The following is a 14,108-nucleotide window of genomic DNA, read 5'->3' as shown; positions in this document are numbered from 1 at the left end:
AGAAAAGTTAAAATGGGGATTGCATCTGCTTTAGTTGTTTTGATACAAGTGGTACTAGCAGAGGCGGGAGCCACCACCCGGAAGAAGAATGATGAAGTGATTGAAAACCTTATCGTGAAAGAACTGTGTGGTGGACATATTATATTAGCCATGTTGTGTTGTCTATGTCTAATAATGCTAATGCCTGCCCCCTCTCTTCTGTTTCCCATCTTCTTACTTAGGACGAGGATGTTTAGTTGGGCTTTAGCCCGGTCCATATCCTCCCCCTAACGCTAGGAGTGCACATACGTTGCAAGAAAAACAAATTCAATGGAACTTGTCTACCTCTGCGATCTCTTTCATTTTTTTTCATTGGTTTGTCTGAAGTTGCATGCTGCTGACGTGCGTGGGTATGAAGAGTCATATTGAAACGCGTACGTACGTTATGTGAGAAAAAGAAGATAGGCAAGTCTTTAAGATTCCATTTGGGGTTGTTACAAGTCTCATTCTGAGTTCTTATATGGTCAATTCGAAGCATCCCAGTGAGGTCCTTTCTATTTTCGTTTTGTATGATTCCCGCAAGTGTCTGTTTGGCCGTCATTAGGTTGGTGAGTATATCCCACCTGCACAAACATATGAGTTGTACCAACTTACACCAATTAGGTTGTATTACTTTCTTGAAATTTCTTCATATATAGTCTAATCACACAGAGACAGACTACTACTAGCTAGTATGCCCTGAATCATTTTCAAGAATATTTCTCAGCAATGTCTTGGAGTTCGGAGAAGAGCTCCACTGGTCTAGAGAGCATGACCATGTGATCAGAACCCTTAATCACTTTGACTTCATCTGGCGGATTGTTCTTGATCATAAAATTTTGCACATCCAACACTATTGCATGGTCTTGCTCGGCCACAATGAATACTCTAGGAACCGATCCATAATTCTCCTTGGTGAGCTTTATTTGATCAAAATCAAAGACGGGAGAAAATCTTACCAACGAGTAACCTAGTGTTAAATCCTGTCCATTAATAAATCACGAAACAAAAAGTTAAAAACAACAAAAAATAAAATAAAATAAAAACTGCCACCCAATTTAAAAATAATAAAAAACAAAAACAAATATTTATTATATAAAAAAAAAAAAAAAACTCACCTCTGGTGGCGAGAGCTGATAAAAGTTTGACGCCATGACCTTGGGCCCAAAGCGAAAGGAGGTTGCAGGATTTTTGGGTCCGTTGTCATATGTATATTGAGTGTCCATATAGTCCAATCTTTTGTTAATCTGTACATTTTTTGAGCATATCGTTCGTTAATTACTCGCCAGGAATCACAGAAAGAATTGAACAACAATGGATATATATGGTGCTGCGACTTGAGAGAGAGAAGAATATTATTCATACCATATTTATTGTAGGTGTGTGCTTGTGAATTCATTACCTCTGCAAATATAGTTGAATAACTCAAACTAAGACCAGACATGAAAGCCGTGGCATATACCCCAGCAACAATTTTCTCAGGGAACCTCTCCATGAAAATAGATATAACAGCCCCAGTGATGCTGTGAGCCACAAGAATGACCCTCTCCTTTGGTGGCAAAGACACCATGAGCTTCGTCAACGGCTCAACATATTGCGACATCGAATGGAGTTGTTCCACCTGAATTGGGTTGATCCCAGATGCTCCCAAGTCTAGGGCTGTGACATTATGGCCTGAATGTTTCAACAAAGTTGCCACCTTATACCAAGACCATGCTCCGTGACCAGCTCCATGAATCAACACAAAATGCTTCTTCCCACTCGGGTTGGGTGGGGATGGCGATGAAGAACAAACCCTAGCCAAGAAAAAAAGCAATAAAAGAAAAAATAGAAAAGACTTTTTCTCTTTTTCTTTGATGTGCTCCATTTTCCTTATCATTAACATCTTCTCCTTCCTTTGGTTTGCATTTGCTCTCGTCTCTTACTTGTATATAAATTATTCTTATTCGCTAATTGGTCTCCTCAGACAACTTGGCATTTGAAAACGACTAGAGAGCTCTGTATCTGCAACAATAGGGTTCAAAAGATTTGATATTTCCTTCGAAGTTGCTAGCAAAATTCTAATTTCTAACTCCACTTTTGTCAAGGAGCAAACAGTACCACTAGCTAGCGCCGTGAGAAACTGGCATTCCAGCACCCTTTTTTTTTTTGGGACGACAAAACAAGCAAGGCGGCCAGCAAATCAGAGAACGGAGGAAGAAAATACTCTATTTTCTTCTTTATAGCCACAATTTCTTGCCTTTATCTGAACTCCTTTCAAATACGGAGGGCGGCGGCCGAAAAATTCTTGACTACACTCAATAGCTTCCAAAATACACAAAATTATTTAACTTTTTGAATACTAAAAGTCCTAATTGAATATCATTAGCTTTTTGTGGAAAGTCCTAATTGAACACCTCAACACTTTAGACTCTTCTACCCTGATGAATACACCTAAATTTTGTATTAATGGGGTGCTCTCAAGTGGTCATGGCTTTAAGTCTCCATAGTACTCGTGTGTGAGTTCCCACCATCCTTCCTTTGAAAAAAAAGACCTAGATTTTGTAATTACATAAAAGTCTTTGAAAGTCTATATTCAATACACCCTATAATATTTAATTTATTTTTAGCACAAGAGATAGTCTAAACTACATGGGAGGAGGATTTCTCTCTCACACACAACTAAGATGTCATGGGGTTCTAACTTGAGACATCTAGTCTTAAGTCAAGAATTCACTTTTGGTCCTTGTAGTTTACCTCTTTTTCACTTTTCGTCACTACAGTTTTAATTTAGTCAATTGTGCCCCTGTAGTTTCATAATTGTAACAATTCAAGGACAAGTCACGAATTCCGTCAATTTCTTTCCCGGCATCATGAGTATTTCTGTCCATTTCTTTAAAAAAAAAAAAAAAAAAAAACTTAAATGTAATTTTTTTAATCGCAAACAAGAAACAAGCAATTGATTTGTCATTGAAATGAAATTCCCTGGTAGTAAATAATAATAAAAGCATCGATTTGACCCCCTATCTCGATTCGATGCTTACTTGGATTGACCATAGTCCACATCACGTTTATATCTCCACAATCACCAACTCACTTAGGCCACCTTCAAGAATTACCTCGAAGACAATATAAGCCTAGTTAGAACTTAGATTCCTCAAAGGCAAACAATATCAATCCTTAAAGGGATTAATTCACAACATAACTGTCCTCTAATATCGAAAAACTAAATCTGTCACAAAAATACTGAATTTCATCTTCCAAAGTCAATCTCAAAATCAATTTAAAAAACCTAACTCATGTATTCCTCAATAAAGTTCACAAATTCCCCTTAACTTTGTATCAAACTCAACAATCCACAAAACCTTAAGAGTATAACCTCTAAAACAGATTTCTGGAAATCAAATATCTTAAATATTTACCTCAATCCTCTGAATTGGTATGAGATCCTCAATTTACCTCCCAAGAAGAACAACCACCAAAACAACACTTGGAAACAAGAAGCTTGTTTCAGTTTGTACCACTTCCTAGAAGGATAAACTTGTTGGATGATCATAAATTTTGGATATGCTGTAGAGAACAGAAGTCTCAACAACTTTCATCAAAGAATCTTTCTCATCTGAGCAAGAGAAATCGATATGGAAGACAGAATCCGATACATCAACACATCAGACAATGATGAACTTGTTACACTCCTACAGAATTTTGGGATGGTTATACTTCTTGGATGAAGCTAAAATTTTGAAAGATCATGACCAAGACATAGCTAAACAATGTTCATGAAAGAAACGAAGCCATTAGATCAGGAGACGACTACATGAGAGTGAATATGTTCACACTAGTGTGAAACCAGTAAACAAAAAGAAAGAGAAGACTAATCTCACCTTGAACACGATTTCAGATGGTTAGAGAAACCCAATGGTCCTACCTTCGGGATAAGTTGTAGCACTTGACCTTAGGAACAACTTGTGTGAAGGAACATAGGTGAAAAGAGTAATGAAAACTCGCATACAAAGCCAAATATGTGCATAACACAGAGTCCCGGGTAGAGATATTGAGCTGTTCGTACTCAAACTGAGTTTTTAGATGTTTATATTTCTTCAATTGGGCTAATTTTCGGATATGTTCTAGTAGACAACCAGATGAACAACAATGGAGAAGCAAATATTTCGATTGGAGCCATGAAGAATAAAGTTTAAGACATATGAAAATATCTGACGGGTTTGGAATACTGTGATTAGTCGGGAGAGAATTCTTTGGGAAGATGCGGGAATAATTTGTGTGGGAGTTCCCAAAACTATTTCTACACAAAAAGTGCTCTAAATCCCAATATCTCCATGGGCAAAATTATAATTTTAGAAAAAGTAAATTAAATGAAACGACATTTTAGGATGGAATGTTACGCGTAATTCCTCAAATAATTCCCAATTTCACTAGTCACCTCTCATCGGCATATAAACCAAATTATAATCACCAATCATCAATAAGCATATGTGAAAATTAATTAGAAACAAGATTTACATGTAGTGCTTTATGTCACGTTAACAAGACATGATACGACCATAGTTAAAAGGATGAGTCATGCTAGGGATACCAACTTTAGATATTGTGTACTTCAACTCTCTAATAGAAGTGGAGCCCATCAATACAATGGGTCTCATGCTTTATTAGAGAGTTGGTACACGTTTGCATATCTAAAGTTGGTCTCCCTAAAGATTTTCCTAAAAGGATATTCAATCAAGAAGTTAAATCCATGGTGGACCTTCCAGCGCTTCTTTTATTTATTTATTGCAATTTATAACTTCAACCAAACTATTTAAATTCATGATAAATTTGACATCAAGTTTCTCAGCGTCAAAGCTGACGCTAGAAAAAAGTGATGGCAAATGTTTATTTGTAATACCTTCTTTAATGACAGTGTCCAGTGACACATAATAGTAGTAACATGTCCTAAATCATTTCTAAGAATATTTCTCAGCAATGTTTTGGAGGTGGTAGAAGAGCTTCAATGGTCTAGAGATCATGACCACGTGATCAGAATCGCTAATCACTTTCACTTCATCTGGTGGATTGTTCCTGATAATGTAATTCTGCACATCCAACACTATTGCCTGGTCTTGCCCAGACACAATGAATACTCTACGAACCGATCCATATTTCTCCTTGGTGAGCTTTATTACATCATAATTGAAGAGAGGAGAAAATCTTATCAAAGAGGACCCTAGCGTTTTGTCCTGTCCATTAATATGTTACCAAACAAAATGTCAAAAACAACAAGAGAAAAAAAAGGGGGAAATAAATTAAAGTAGCAGCAACGTGATCGCAGGTTTGAATCCCCATGATACCTTAGTAATTGTAAGTTAGAATATTGCTTGTATTAAAAAAGAAATAGTATTTTTGAATTATTTTTGAGACAAGTAACCTGTGCTGGGGAGAGCTGGAAAAACTTCAATGCCAAGGCCTTAGGCCCAAGAAGAAAGGAGGTTGGAGAGTTGTTGGTCCCATTATCGTATCTATATTGAGTGTCCAAATAGTCCAATCTTTTATTAACCTGTACATTTTACGAAAATATATTTTGTTAATAAATATACACAACGGATTTTGGTGCTGCAACTTTTGGTGTGTGCTTGTGAACTCATTACCTCTGTCAATATAGTCGAGTAATTGAGAGTAGGACCAGACATGAAAGCCGTGACGTATACTGCAGCAGCAATTTTCTCAGGAAATCTCTCCATGAAAATAGATATGACTGCCCCATTCATGCTGTGACCAACGAGGATGATCCTCTCCTCTGGTGGAAGAGACACCATGAGCTTTGTCAATGGCTCGACATATTGCGAGATCGAACGAAGTTGCTGTATTTGAATTGGGTTGATCCCAGATGCTCCCAAGTCTAGGGCTGTGACATTGTGGCCTGAATCTTTGAGTAAAGTTGCCACCTTATACCAAGACCATGCTCCAAGACCAGCTCCATGAATCAACACAAAATGCTTCTTCCCACTTGGGCTAGTTTGGGTTTGGTTTTGAGGGTAATTAGATGGCGATGAGGTACAAATTTTTGTCAAGCAAATAAGTAAGAGACAAAAGAGAAAAGACTTGTTTTTCATGTGCTCCATTTTCCTTCCCATTAACATCTACTTCCTTGGGTTTGCATTTATAGGAACTATCCTTCACCCAATTCGGCATTTGAAGATTTGAGGTATAGACTAATAAACCGACATCTCCTTCCACGTTGCAAGCGAAGTCTTTATTTCTATCTACATTATTGGTCAAGGAGTAAACAGAACCACTCATGCAAATGCCGAGGACGTGGCATATGTATTCACCAATGGTTTGTAACACTAGGCATTCATTAATTGGTTTCTTTAACTTATATGTCAAATCTGCAAAATCTTTTGGGTACCTTTATCTTATAAATTTCCAATCTGCATAATAATAAAAATTATTCAACGTGCTCATGGCCGGGACTTTTTGTACAGAATTTGTTTCGTACACAACATATATATCTTGGAAAATTCTTTCTTTCTAGTGGTTGGTTTGCGTGAGAATGTAAAGTCAACTAGTCGAAGTAAATTTTTTAATATGCACATGTGGTGGCACTATAGTGAAAAAGTGGGCCAAATTCTCCCTCTCCCCTAAGTGCACTCTGATTTGATTCACGTAGGAGACTATTTGATTCACGTAAGAAACGATTTTGAGACAACCCAATATAGTACTCCTAATATATAAATGTAAAGTCTACTAACCGAATTAAAGAAAATTCATATTTTATTAGAGGGAATTTGAATTTGGAGACGATATATCACTAGCTTAAGAACTATTTGAGATATAATTTAATCACGGTAAGGTATTTTTGGTATTGGACGGTGGGTAACATGGACCATATCGGATGTCATAAGTTTGCTCCAACAATTCACCTAATTAGTAGTAGAGCTGACTTTCAAACAACAGCGGTCTCAAGGTTTGAAAACAATAAAGAATAAGAGAAAGATTAACAATCTTAATTAAATGAGTCAACCTAAGTGAAACTTGATAATATATTATATAGAGAATAAGAGAATAAGTAAAATCTAGAGAAATTGGTGAAAATGACTCTTAAATTTGAAGGCCTTGTGTAAAAAATAATAATATGTATACTAAATTTTGAGAAAATTGATCTAAAACATGGGAAAAAAAAATGTAAACTTGAAGAGACTAGTCATAAGAATTTTTGTTGGAGTTGTACGTGGTTCGATACAAGTATGAATGTGAAAGTGACTATGGACTCACATCAAATAAGTACCAAATTAATCTACATCTTAAAAGTAGGTGATCCGTTATTAGTTAATGTATGCATTTTGAGTTTTTTCTTTTGGCTTCCCTTGACAATTTTGTAATAGGATTTTTATTGTGTTTATCAAGCTCAAGCTTAGATTAAGAATAACTTCTCTAAGTGTTCTTAACTATCAACTATCCTAATGGAGGTTCAATCAATTTGACAAAGGTAAAGTGTGCATTGCATATCATTGCATTAAACTGTTTTTATAAAATGATGACTAATCATATGTTTCTTGTATGACTAGTCATCCTTACTCTGTAGGATTTTCAGCTAGATAACCAACTTTTTTGTCCTATTCTCCTTTCTCTCTCTGTTGCCATGTGTGATTCTGACCTAGGGGAATTTTTGTCTGTAAAGGCTAAGAAATTCCGCTTTTGGTGGTCGTCTCTTTTGTATGGAAGTTTTGGAAAGATTGGCTTGATATCTTTCTCTTCTTCTTCCTCAAGAGAGAACAATATATTTCATCTATGAGTTTTTCCCAAGTGATTTCTTTTTGAAAAACTAAATTTGAAAATACGAATCTGCATCTAGCTACTTGAAACACTCTCTCATTTATATATAGGTCGGATTCAAGACTGATTTCTTCAAGAGTATGGTTTCTTGAGGAAATTGGTCTTTCTCATTTGAATCCAAATTTTGGTTTATGTTTGAGTTGAAGCTTGCAAGCTAGTGCCATAGGATGAACGAGCTGGAGAACGAGCTGCCATTGCCATGAAGAACTGAGTTTTGAGTGTGTGTAATTGTAAGGACTCGGTCCTAAATAAATTGGTGCATATTAATTTATTCAGATAAAAGGACCATTTTGCCCTTAGATTATTTTGTGAGGTTTAGAGTTGACTTTTTGATCGGGATGGAATTTGGAAATTTCAACAGTACCGTTGCGTAGAGCACGGCGAGATGAGTTCGTAGACACGTAGTGCGCTCGAATCGGAGTTGTGACGAGAGAGATACGATCAAAATACCTTCAGTGGCATAATTGTAAATATTTCGAAATGGGTTTTAATAAAATCTGAAAACCCTCTCTCTTTCTCTCTGCTGGTCGTGAGCAGCCCGCCCCCTCCTATTTTTTTTTTACACAGCCGGTGGCTCCAAGGAGCCACCACTGCCGTTACAGGCCACGGCTGGCCTCGAGATCAGACCCAAAAGAACTGGGCTGTCTCCTTCTTCTCATCCCGACCAATTTCAGCCGCTGGAATCGCCGGTACTGGCCGGAAATTGAAGAAATCCGAGCTGTTTCCGGATAGATTTTGACAGATTTTCCAAGTCTTCGTTCTCTCTCATTTCTCCACCAAAACGGACGAATGAGGTATGAATTCTCGACTATTTTTCATGATCTAGCTGCCTGTTGGATAGGATTCCAGAAATTTTGAGAGTTTGTAGTTCAATTTTGGAATTAAGTTTCGGCCGGTTTTCAAGTTGAATTTCCGGCCACTTCCGTTGATAATTTGGGGTATGTCCAAGAACAAAAGTGACTCCAAATTAGGTGTATTACCTAGGGTAGGAGTCTTGGCACGAGATTCTAAGATTTTTCGGCAATGCGATATCGCTTTGGACACCCACGCGCTGCCAGCGCGTGTGGCGGCGCGTGGGCATTGTAGCTGAGGGGAATTTTTGTCCCACTGCGATCCTCTCGATGTCACGAGCGCGTAGGTGTGCTCGGATTTCAATTTGGATATCGTTAGGGTTCCGAACGGATATCGCATATTGCGTATTTTCCGGGTTTGTTAGGTTTGGACCGTTGGATGGTCCTGAGATTATAATATGTTGATCTAGGCAGTATTAGGATCGTATAGGATTCAACGGATCGTAAAACGGAGTCCCGGATACTCCGGATAAGCCAACCCTAGGGTTAGGGTTTTAGTAGCCGTTCGATCGTCCGATCGTGAGCGATCTGACCGTCCGATCCGAATTAAACTTGGAGAACATGTGTCCTAGACCTTGTAGGACCTATAGGAACTGTTGGATCGGAAATTGAAGGTCGTGGACCCGGAGGCCCGTTTAACCGAGACTGGGTAGTTTGACCCTGGGTTGACCGTGAGACTTCCTGGGTAGTGTTACCTTCCTAGGAAGATTATAATGACCCTAGTGACAGGTCTTGAGAGTTGTTGAGTGATATTGATTATGTGGGATTAGGATATCAATTTATGGTGATAAATTGGGGGTTTATTGGATGTTATATTTTGGGGTTGAGGTTGATGCAATAGTGGATTATATTTAAATATATATTATTATTTTATAAAGATGCTTGAGGGCACTATAAGTGCCACCTTGTGAATTGTCGTTGAGGTGCTTACAATATTAGAAATTAATATATATATATATATATATTTTTTGTATGTATTTATAAAGGTATGAAAAGAGTATAGATTGTCAGTTTGAAGTGCTATACGCACTATCTTGAATACCTCTTCGGTTATGGGTTTTATGTTTGAGATTTATTTTGCTTGTCGGAGATTGATTTATTTTGCCCAGGCCCGTCGGAGATTGATTTATTTTGCCCAGGCCCGTCGGAGTTTGCCAAGGCCCTTCGGATGTCTTCTTAATACGATGCTTTGGAAAGGAAGTGTTAATATTTCAATGTGTTTTTATCTGATTTAGAATTATGATATATCCGAAAGATATAGAGGTTTGGCACAATTGAATTAAGGAAGAAAATATCATTTTATAATGTTGTGATAAGGGTTACGAACTCCACCATCATACGTACCTTCCCTGGTTACTATTCACACACGTGCCGTGTTTCGGGCATGTGGGCTTTCTTGGTTACGGATCCTGGAATTGTGGGATGCCGGGAATATTATGATATGGTTTGGATATGTTGAAATACGGGGCATCCTTGACGAGATGTTGCCGTGGACCCTGAGGGGTGGTAGTCTGCGCGTGTAGGATTGGTTTTGAGACGTACATTAGCTTTGATTTTATCGGCGTCTTGGCTAAGAGTTAGTCCCCTTGGACGGCTCGTTCCTAGCCACATGGCCGTTTGAGGGCGGATAATTGTGAGCTAGTCAACAATCCGTTGGATTGTTTCCCCCAGTACATGATGTGCAGCATCACATGTACCTCCCTTTGGATACTGATACATGGAAATGGATATGGATCTGTGAATGTGTTGATACCCGGGCATACCTTAACGGGTGTTATAGACCCTTGACCGGGTAGTGCATGCGTGTATGACTGTGTGGCGTGTCTTGATTCTTCGTCCACGTCTGGGCTGAGAGTTAGTCCCCAGTTGGACGGCTCGTTCCCTAGACGCATGGTGAATTGAGGGATTGCTCTGCCATGTGGACTAGTCAAACGATCCCCTGTTGGATTGTTTCCTCTGGTACATGATGATGGTGAGAGGTGTGTGTTATTATATATATACATATATGTGTATATGTGGTTTTTGATTCGGGATTGAAATCGTGAGATTGTCCTTTGAGAGGACCTTGTACATGTATAAATGTTTACGCCCCGGTTTGGGAGATGTTGTTCGGCAACATACGCCTTGGATAGGGTATGGTTGCAGGTTGATTTGATGTAAAGGAAGAGTTTGAGAATGTGTTCATTGTGTTTAGTGGGAAATTGATTGGTGATAAATTTGAAATGTATTTGTTGGTTCTGCTTTAATTAATTGTATATTATCGGAGATGTGACCGTTGATATGAAAGAACTACGTGTGGCTTGATCCCTCGTAAGGGTACGTAGGCGAAGTAACTAGGGAAGCGCTAGCCACGGGCTAAACTCTAATTATGTGTTTCGTTGAGTGTGATGCGGACCTTGTTGTTGGCCCTGAAACTCGTTTGAAATCGAGGTATGTTTAGATTTTTGTTCATACTCCCGGTTGGCTAAGGGAGGGTTGTGTAGGTGTACTATTGAATAAAGTGTGTAATATAATGGGCTGAGGCCCTGGAATAAATGGTGATAATTTATAGATGATATTTGATGCATGTTAAAACCTCGTTTGTTGGATTGGGGAAAGTTAGTGGTGAGTTTTGCTTTCGGCAATTATAAGTGTGTTTGAGCTTGTTCTTGCCATGTTTAAGGAAATTTTTATCTAAAGACTTTGTTGGCAGATCTTTTTGGGAATATTTGAAGGCCGGAGGCCAATTAGATGAATTGCATGTTACTACATTGTGCGTGCTGCCAGTTGTGGTTATTAAATGCGTTTTATGCAGGTGGAAATTTTGGGAAATGTTCAAATTACAGGGGAGATTCGAATTTTCGGCAGAAAGTCTCATGCCCTTACTCCTCTTAAAGAAGGAGGTTACCTGTTTAAGGAGTGAAACCAGCATGGGTGTGATCTTTGGGGTCTCCGCAGGATTCGCTCTCGATTTTGTGAAAAATTGGCGAGGTCCTGTCGATAATGATGGGTTTTGGTGTGTTTATAAAGTGTTTTGGGTGTTGGGTTTTTTTATAATTTCTAGAGGCTGCCCGGATGGTCCCTTAGTAGCTCCGCCCCTGTATATACCAAAAGTCCTACGACACTAGTCATAAGAATTTTTGTTGGAGTTGTATGTGGCTCGATACAAGTATGGATGTGGAAGTGACTATGGACTCAAATCGAATAAGTACCAAATTAATATACATCTTAAAAGTAAGTGATCTGTTATTAATGACATCAAATTGTTTTTATTTAAAACATCACACTTAGAGATCCGTTGAGCCATACGATCTACGGAATTAAATTTGTCATATAGATTACATTTTATTTTCTAAAAGTTTATTCATATATGGCAGCATTTTTTATGAAAGTCTAACTCTCAGCAACCTCCTTGAGGTAGGAGAACAGCTCAAGCGGTCTAGAGAACATCACCATGTGATCAGAACCATTGATCCATTTGACTTCATTCGGCGGATTCTTATTGATCATCAACATTTGCCATTTCACAGTTATTATATGGTCTTGGCCGCACCCGATGAATACTCTACGAACCGATCCATATTTCTCTTTAGTGAGTTTTATATCATCACTAAAGCGAGGAGAGAATCTCAACAAGGACAATGCTAGTGTTAAATCCTGTTCGTTGGTACATCACCAACCAAGAAAGAAAAGAGAAAGATTAACAATATTAGTTAAAAGTACCGAGTGCATAAAATCAAATTTTACTTTTCCTTCTTTCGTAAAGACATACCTCTGGTGGTGAGAGTTGGTACAATGACGACGACAATAACTTTGGCCCAATAAGTGCGGCCGTAGGAGGATTGTTGGGTCCCCGATCATATCTAAACTGACTGTCCATCCAATCCGCACTGTTCAAAATCTGTATAATTTTTTAAAGACGTATTTATTAATATTTATCATATATACACAGAAATTCTTTTATGTCAAAGTCGGAAGATTATATATATACATATATCAATTAGTCTATACATTTGGACTTTAATATTAAAGGATTATATCGTGTTTGTGTCATCATGTCATGTCATTTCATGTTATTAGCTAGTCATCCCTAATCCGATGGGTCTAATTAATTTGATGGATAACTAAATTCCCTTCAGAAGGGAGCTTCACTATTATACCAAATATAGAAGCCCAAATTATTAAAAAACATACATGAAATGGACTTTAGAAACACATTCAAAGTTCATTTACAACATAACAAAAAAACTTTTAACTTCTTTTAAATTACATAATTGCCATTGATTTCTTAAAACAAACTCAATCCCAAAACCTCATAAAAAAAAGCCCAAAGCACTCAATAGGGCATTAAAATAATTTAATAATCAAAATTGAATTCAACAGGGCCAGTTGTCATTTTTTGAGTTTTTTTTTTTTTGTTTTTTTGTTTATAGAAATTAAATGGTGTATGGTGTATTTATAATTTTCGGGCTAAGAATGGGTATATGACTAAATATCTCAAATATAACTAAATACCGCCAATATGGGAACCCAAATTATAGTTGTAACTCTCATTCATATATATATATATATATATATATATATTGTTTTTAAAAACATAAAAGGTAATGATATGTTTATTTAAGGATTAGTAGACTAGTAATCTTTTTCGATGTCAAAATTTACCACTGACAAATGGTGAGGCTCCGATATATATATTTTTTTGGAGTAAAATAATTTGCAGAGGACTCTTAAAATCTAACATTAAAAAACATTTTAAATTAACATATTTTGGACAAAGTATGTGATGTTGTGATCTGTGAGTCTGTCGAACTCATTACCTGAGATATCAGATTTAAGTAGTCGAGAGCAGGACCAGGCATTAAAGCGGTGGCAAATACTGCAATATAAATCTTCTCAGGGAATTTCTCCATGGCAATGGATAGGGCGGCCCCACCCAGGCTGTGGCCCACAAGGATGACCCTCTCCTTTGGCGGGAGAGACTTCAAGAATCTCATCAATGGCTCAACGTAATCCGAGAGAGAATGAAGTTGTTGAACTTGCTTTGGGTTGACCCCAGATGCTGCTAGGTCTAGAGCTGTAACATTATGACCAATTGAGGTGAGTAGAGTTGAGACCTTGTACCAGCACCATGCCCCATGACCAGCTCCATGAACCAGCACAAAATGCTTCTGGTTTGCATCTGGGTTTGCAGATGGGCTGCAGAGTCTGGTCATGCAAAGAAATAAAAGGAAAGACACCAAGTGCTTCACTCTCATATTCTCCATGTTTCGTACAAACCCCGCTCTCTTTTCTTGGCCTGTACTATAATGCATTTGGTCTAGTGTTACTTTTATATATCATGAATCTGCTTAATCTAGACAAAAAAATTCAGACGATGTTGGCAATCTGAAAAGTCAGTGAATAATTGTCAAAATATATGCGCGTGAGCGTGCCGTAGTTATTCCTCCC

The 14,108-nt window shown here is 37.8% G+C and overlaps 3 protein-coding genes and 1 long non-coding RNA gene across 4 annotated transcripts; 1 reads left to right on the top strand and 3 right to left on the bottom strand.

Moving 5' to 3' along the window:
- Window positions 1-619: 619 nt before the first annotated feature.
- On the bottom strand, window positions 620-2,455 carry LOC103339978 (methyl jasmonate esterase 1-like). Its single transcript, XM_008243341.3, has 3 exons — window positions 1,421-2,455; window positions 1,137-1,265; window positions 620-1,001 (listed from the first exon to the last, which is right to left on the bottom strand). The coding sequence occupies exons 1-3, from the start codon at window positions 1,901-1,903 to the stop codon at window positions 729-731; spliced, it is 885 nt and encodes a 294-aa protein (XP_008241563.2). The 5' UTR covers window positions 1,904-2,455; the 3' UTR covers window positions 620-728.
- A 2,314-nt stretch (window positions 2,456-4,769) lies between these two features.
- On the bottom strand, window positions 4,770-6,146 carry LOC103339979 (methyl jasmonate esterase 1-like). The gene is made up of 3 exons (XM_008243342.3): window positions 5,640-6,146; window positions 5,420-5,548; window positions 4,770-5,231 (listed from the first exon to the last, which is right to left on the bottom strand). The coding sequence occupies exons 1-3, from the start codon at window positions 6,129-6,131 to the stop codon at window positions 4,959-4,961; spliced, it is 894 nt and encodes a 297-aa protein (XP_008241564.3). The 5' UTR covers window positions 6,132-6,146; the 3' UTR covers window positions 4,770-4,958.
- A 2,215-nt stretch (window positions 6,147-8,361) lies between these two features.
- On the top strand, window positions 8,362-12,627 carry LOC148914650 (uncharacterized). The gene is made up of 2 exons (XR_016122869.1): window positions 8,362-8,621; window positions 12,035-12,627. It is a non-coding gene; the product is annotated as an uncharacterized LOC148914650 (long non-coding RNA).
- Window positions 11,880-14,043, bottom strand: LOC103339981 (methyl jasmonate esterase 1-like). The gene is made up of 3 exons (XM_008243343.3): window positions 13,478-14,043; window positions 12,430-12,558; window positions 11,880-12,314 (listed from the first exon to the last, which is right to left on the bottom strand). The coding sequence occupies exons 1-3, from the start codon at window positions 13,970-13,972 to the stop codon at window positions 12,051-12,053; spliced, it is 888 nt and encodes a 295-aa protein (XP_008241565.2). The 5' UTR covers window positions 13,973-14,043; the 3' UTR covers window positions 11,880-12,050.
- Between the last annotated feature and the right edge of the window lie 65 nt (window positions 14,044-14,108).

Source organism: Prunus mume, linkage group LG8 (assembly GCF_029339155.1).
Source record: "Prunus mume cultivar Tortuosa linkage group LG8, ASM2933915v1, whole genome shotgun sequence".
NCBI lineage: Eukaryota > Viridiplantae > Streptophyta > Magnoliopsida > Rosales > Rosaceae > Prunus > Prunus mume.
Note: the sequence above shows the minus strand (reverse complement) of the source record. Positions and strands in the feature narration are given on the sequence as shown.

Bases quoted from the DNA above. Each gene is read 5' to 3' on its own strand.
- LOC103339978 (XM_008243341.3), bottom strand. From the start codon at position 1,903: ATGTTAATGATAAGGAAAATGGAGCACATCAAAGAAAAAGAGAAAAAG. The intron at 1,266-1,420 runs GTAATGAATTCA...AAAAATGTACAG, and splicing joins ATTCAACTATATTTGCAGAG to ATTAACAAAAGATTGGACTA. The intron at 1,002-1,136 runs GTGAGTTTTTTT...ATTAATGGACAG, and splicing joins ATCAGCTCTCGCCACCAGAG to GATTTAACACTAGGTTACTC.
- LOC103339979 (XM_008243342.3), bottom strand. From the start codon at position 6,131: ATGTTAATGGGAAGGAAAATGGAGCACATGAAAAACAAGTCTTTTCTC. The intron at 5,549-5,639 runs GTAATGAGTTCA...TAAAATGTACAG, and splicing joins ACTCGACTATATTGACAGAG to GTTAATAAAAGATTGGACTA. The intron at 5,232-5,419 runs GTTACTTGTCTC...ATTAATGGACAG, and splicing joins TCCAGCTCTCCCCAGCACAG to GACAAAACGCTAGGGTCCTC.
- LOC103339981 (XM_008243343.3), bottom strand. From the start codon at position 13,972: ATGCATTATAGTACAGGCCAAGAAAAGAGAGCGGGGTTTGTACGAAAC. The intron at 12,559-13,477 runs GTAATGAGTTCG...AAAATTATACAG, and splicing joins ACTTAAATCTGATATCTCAG to ATTTTGAACAGTGCGGATTG. The intron at 12,315-12,429 runs GTATGTCTTTAC...ACCAACGAACAG, and splicing joins ACCAACTCTCACCACCAGAG to GATTTAACACTAGCATTGTC.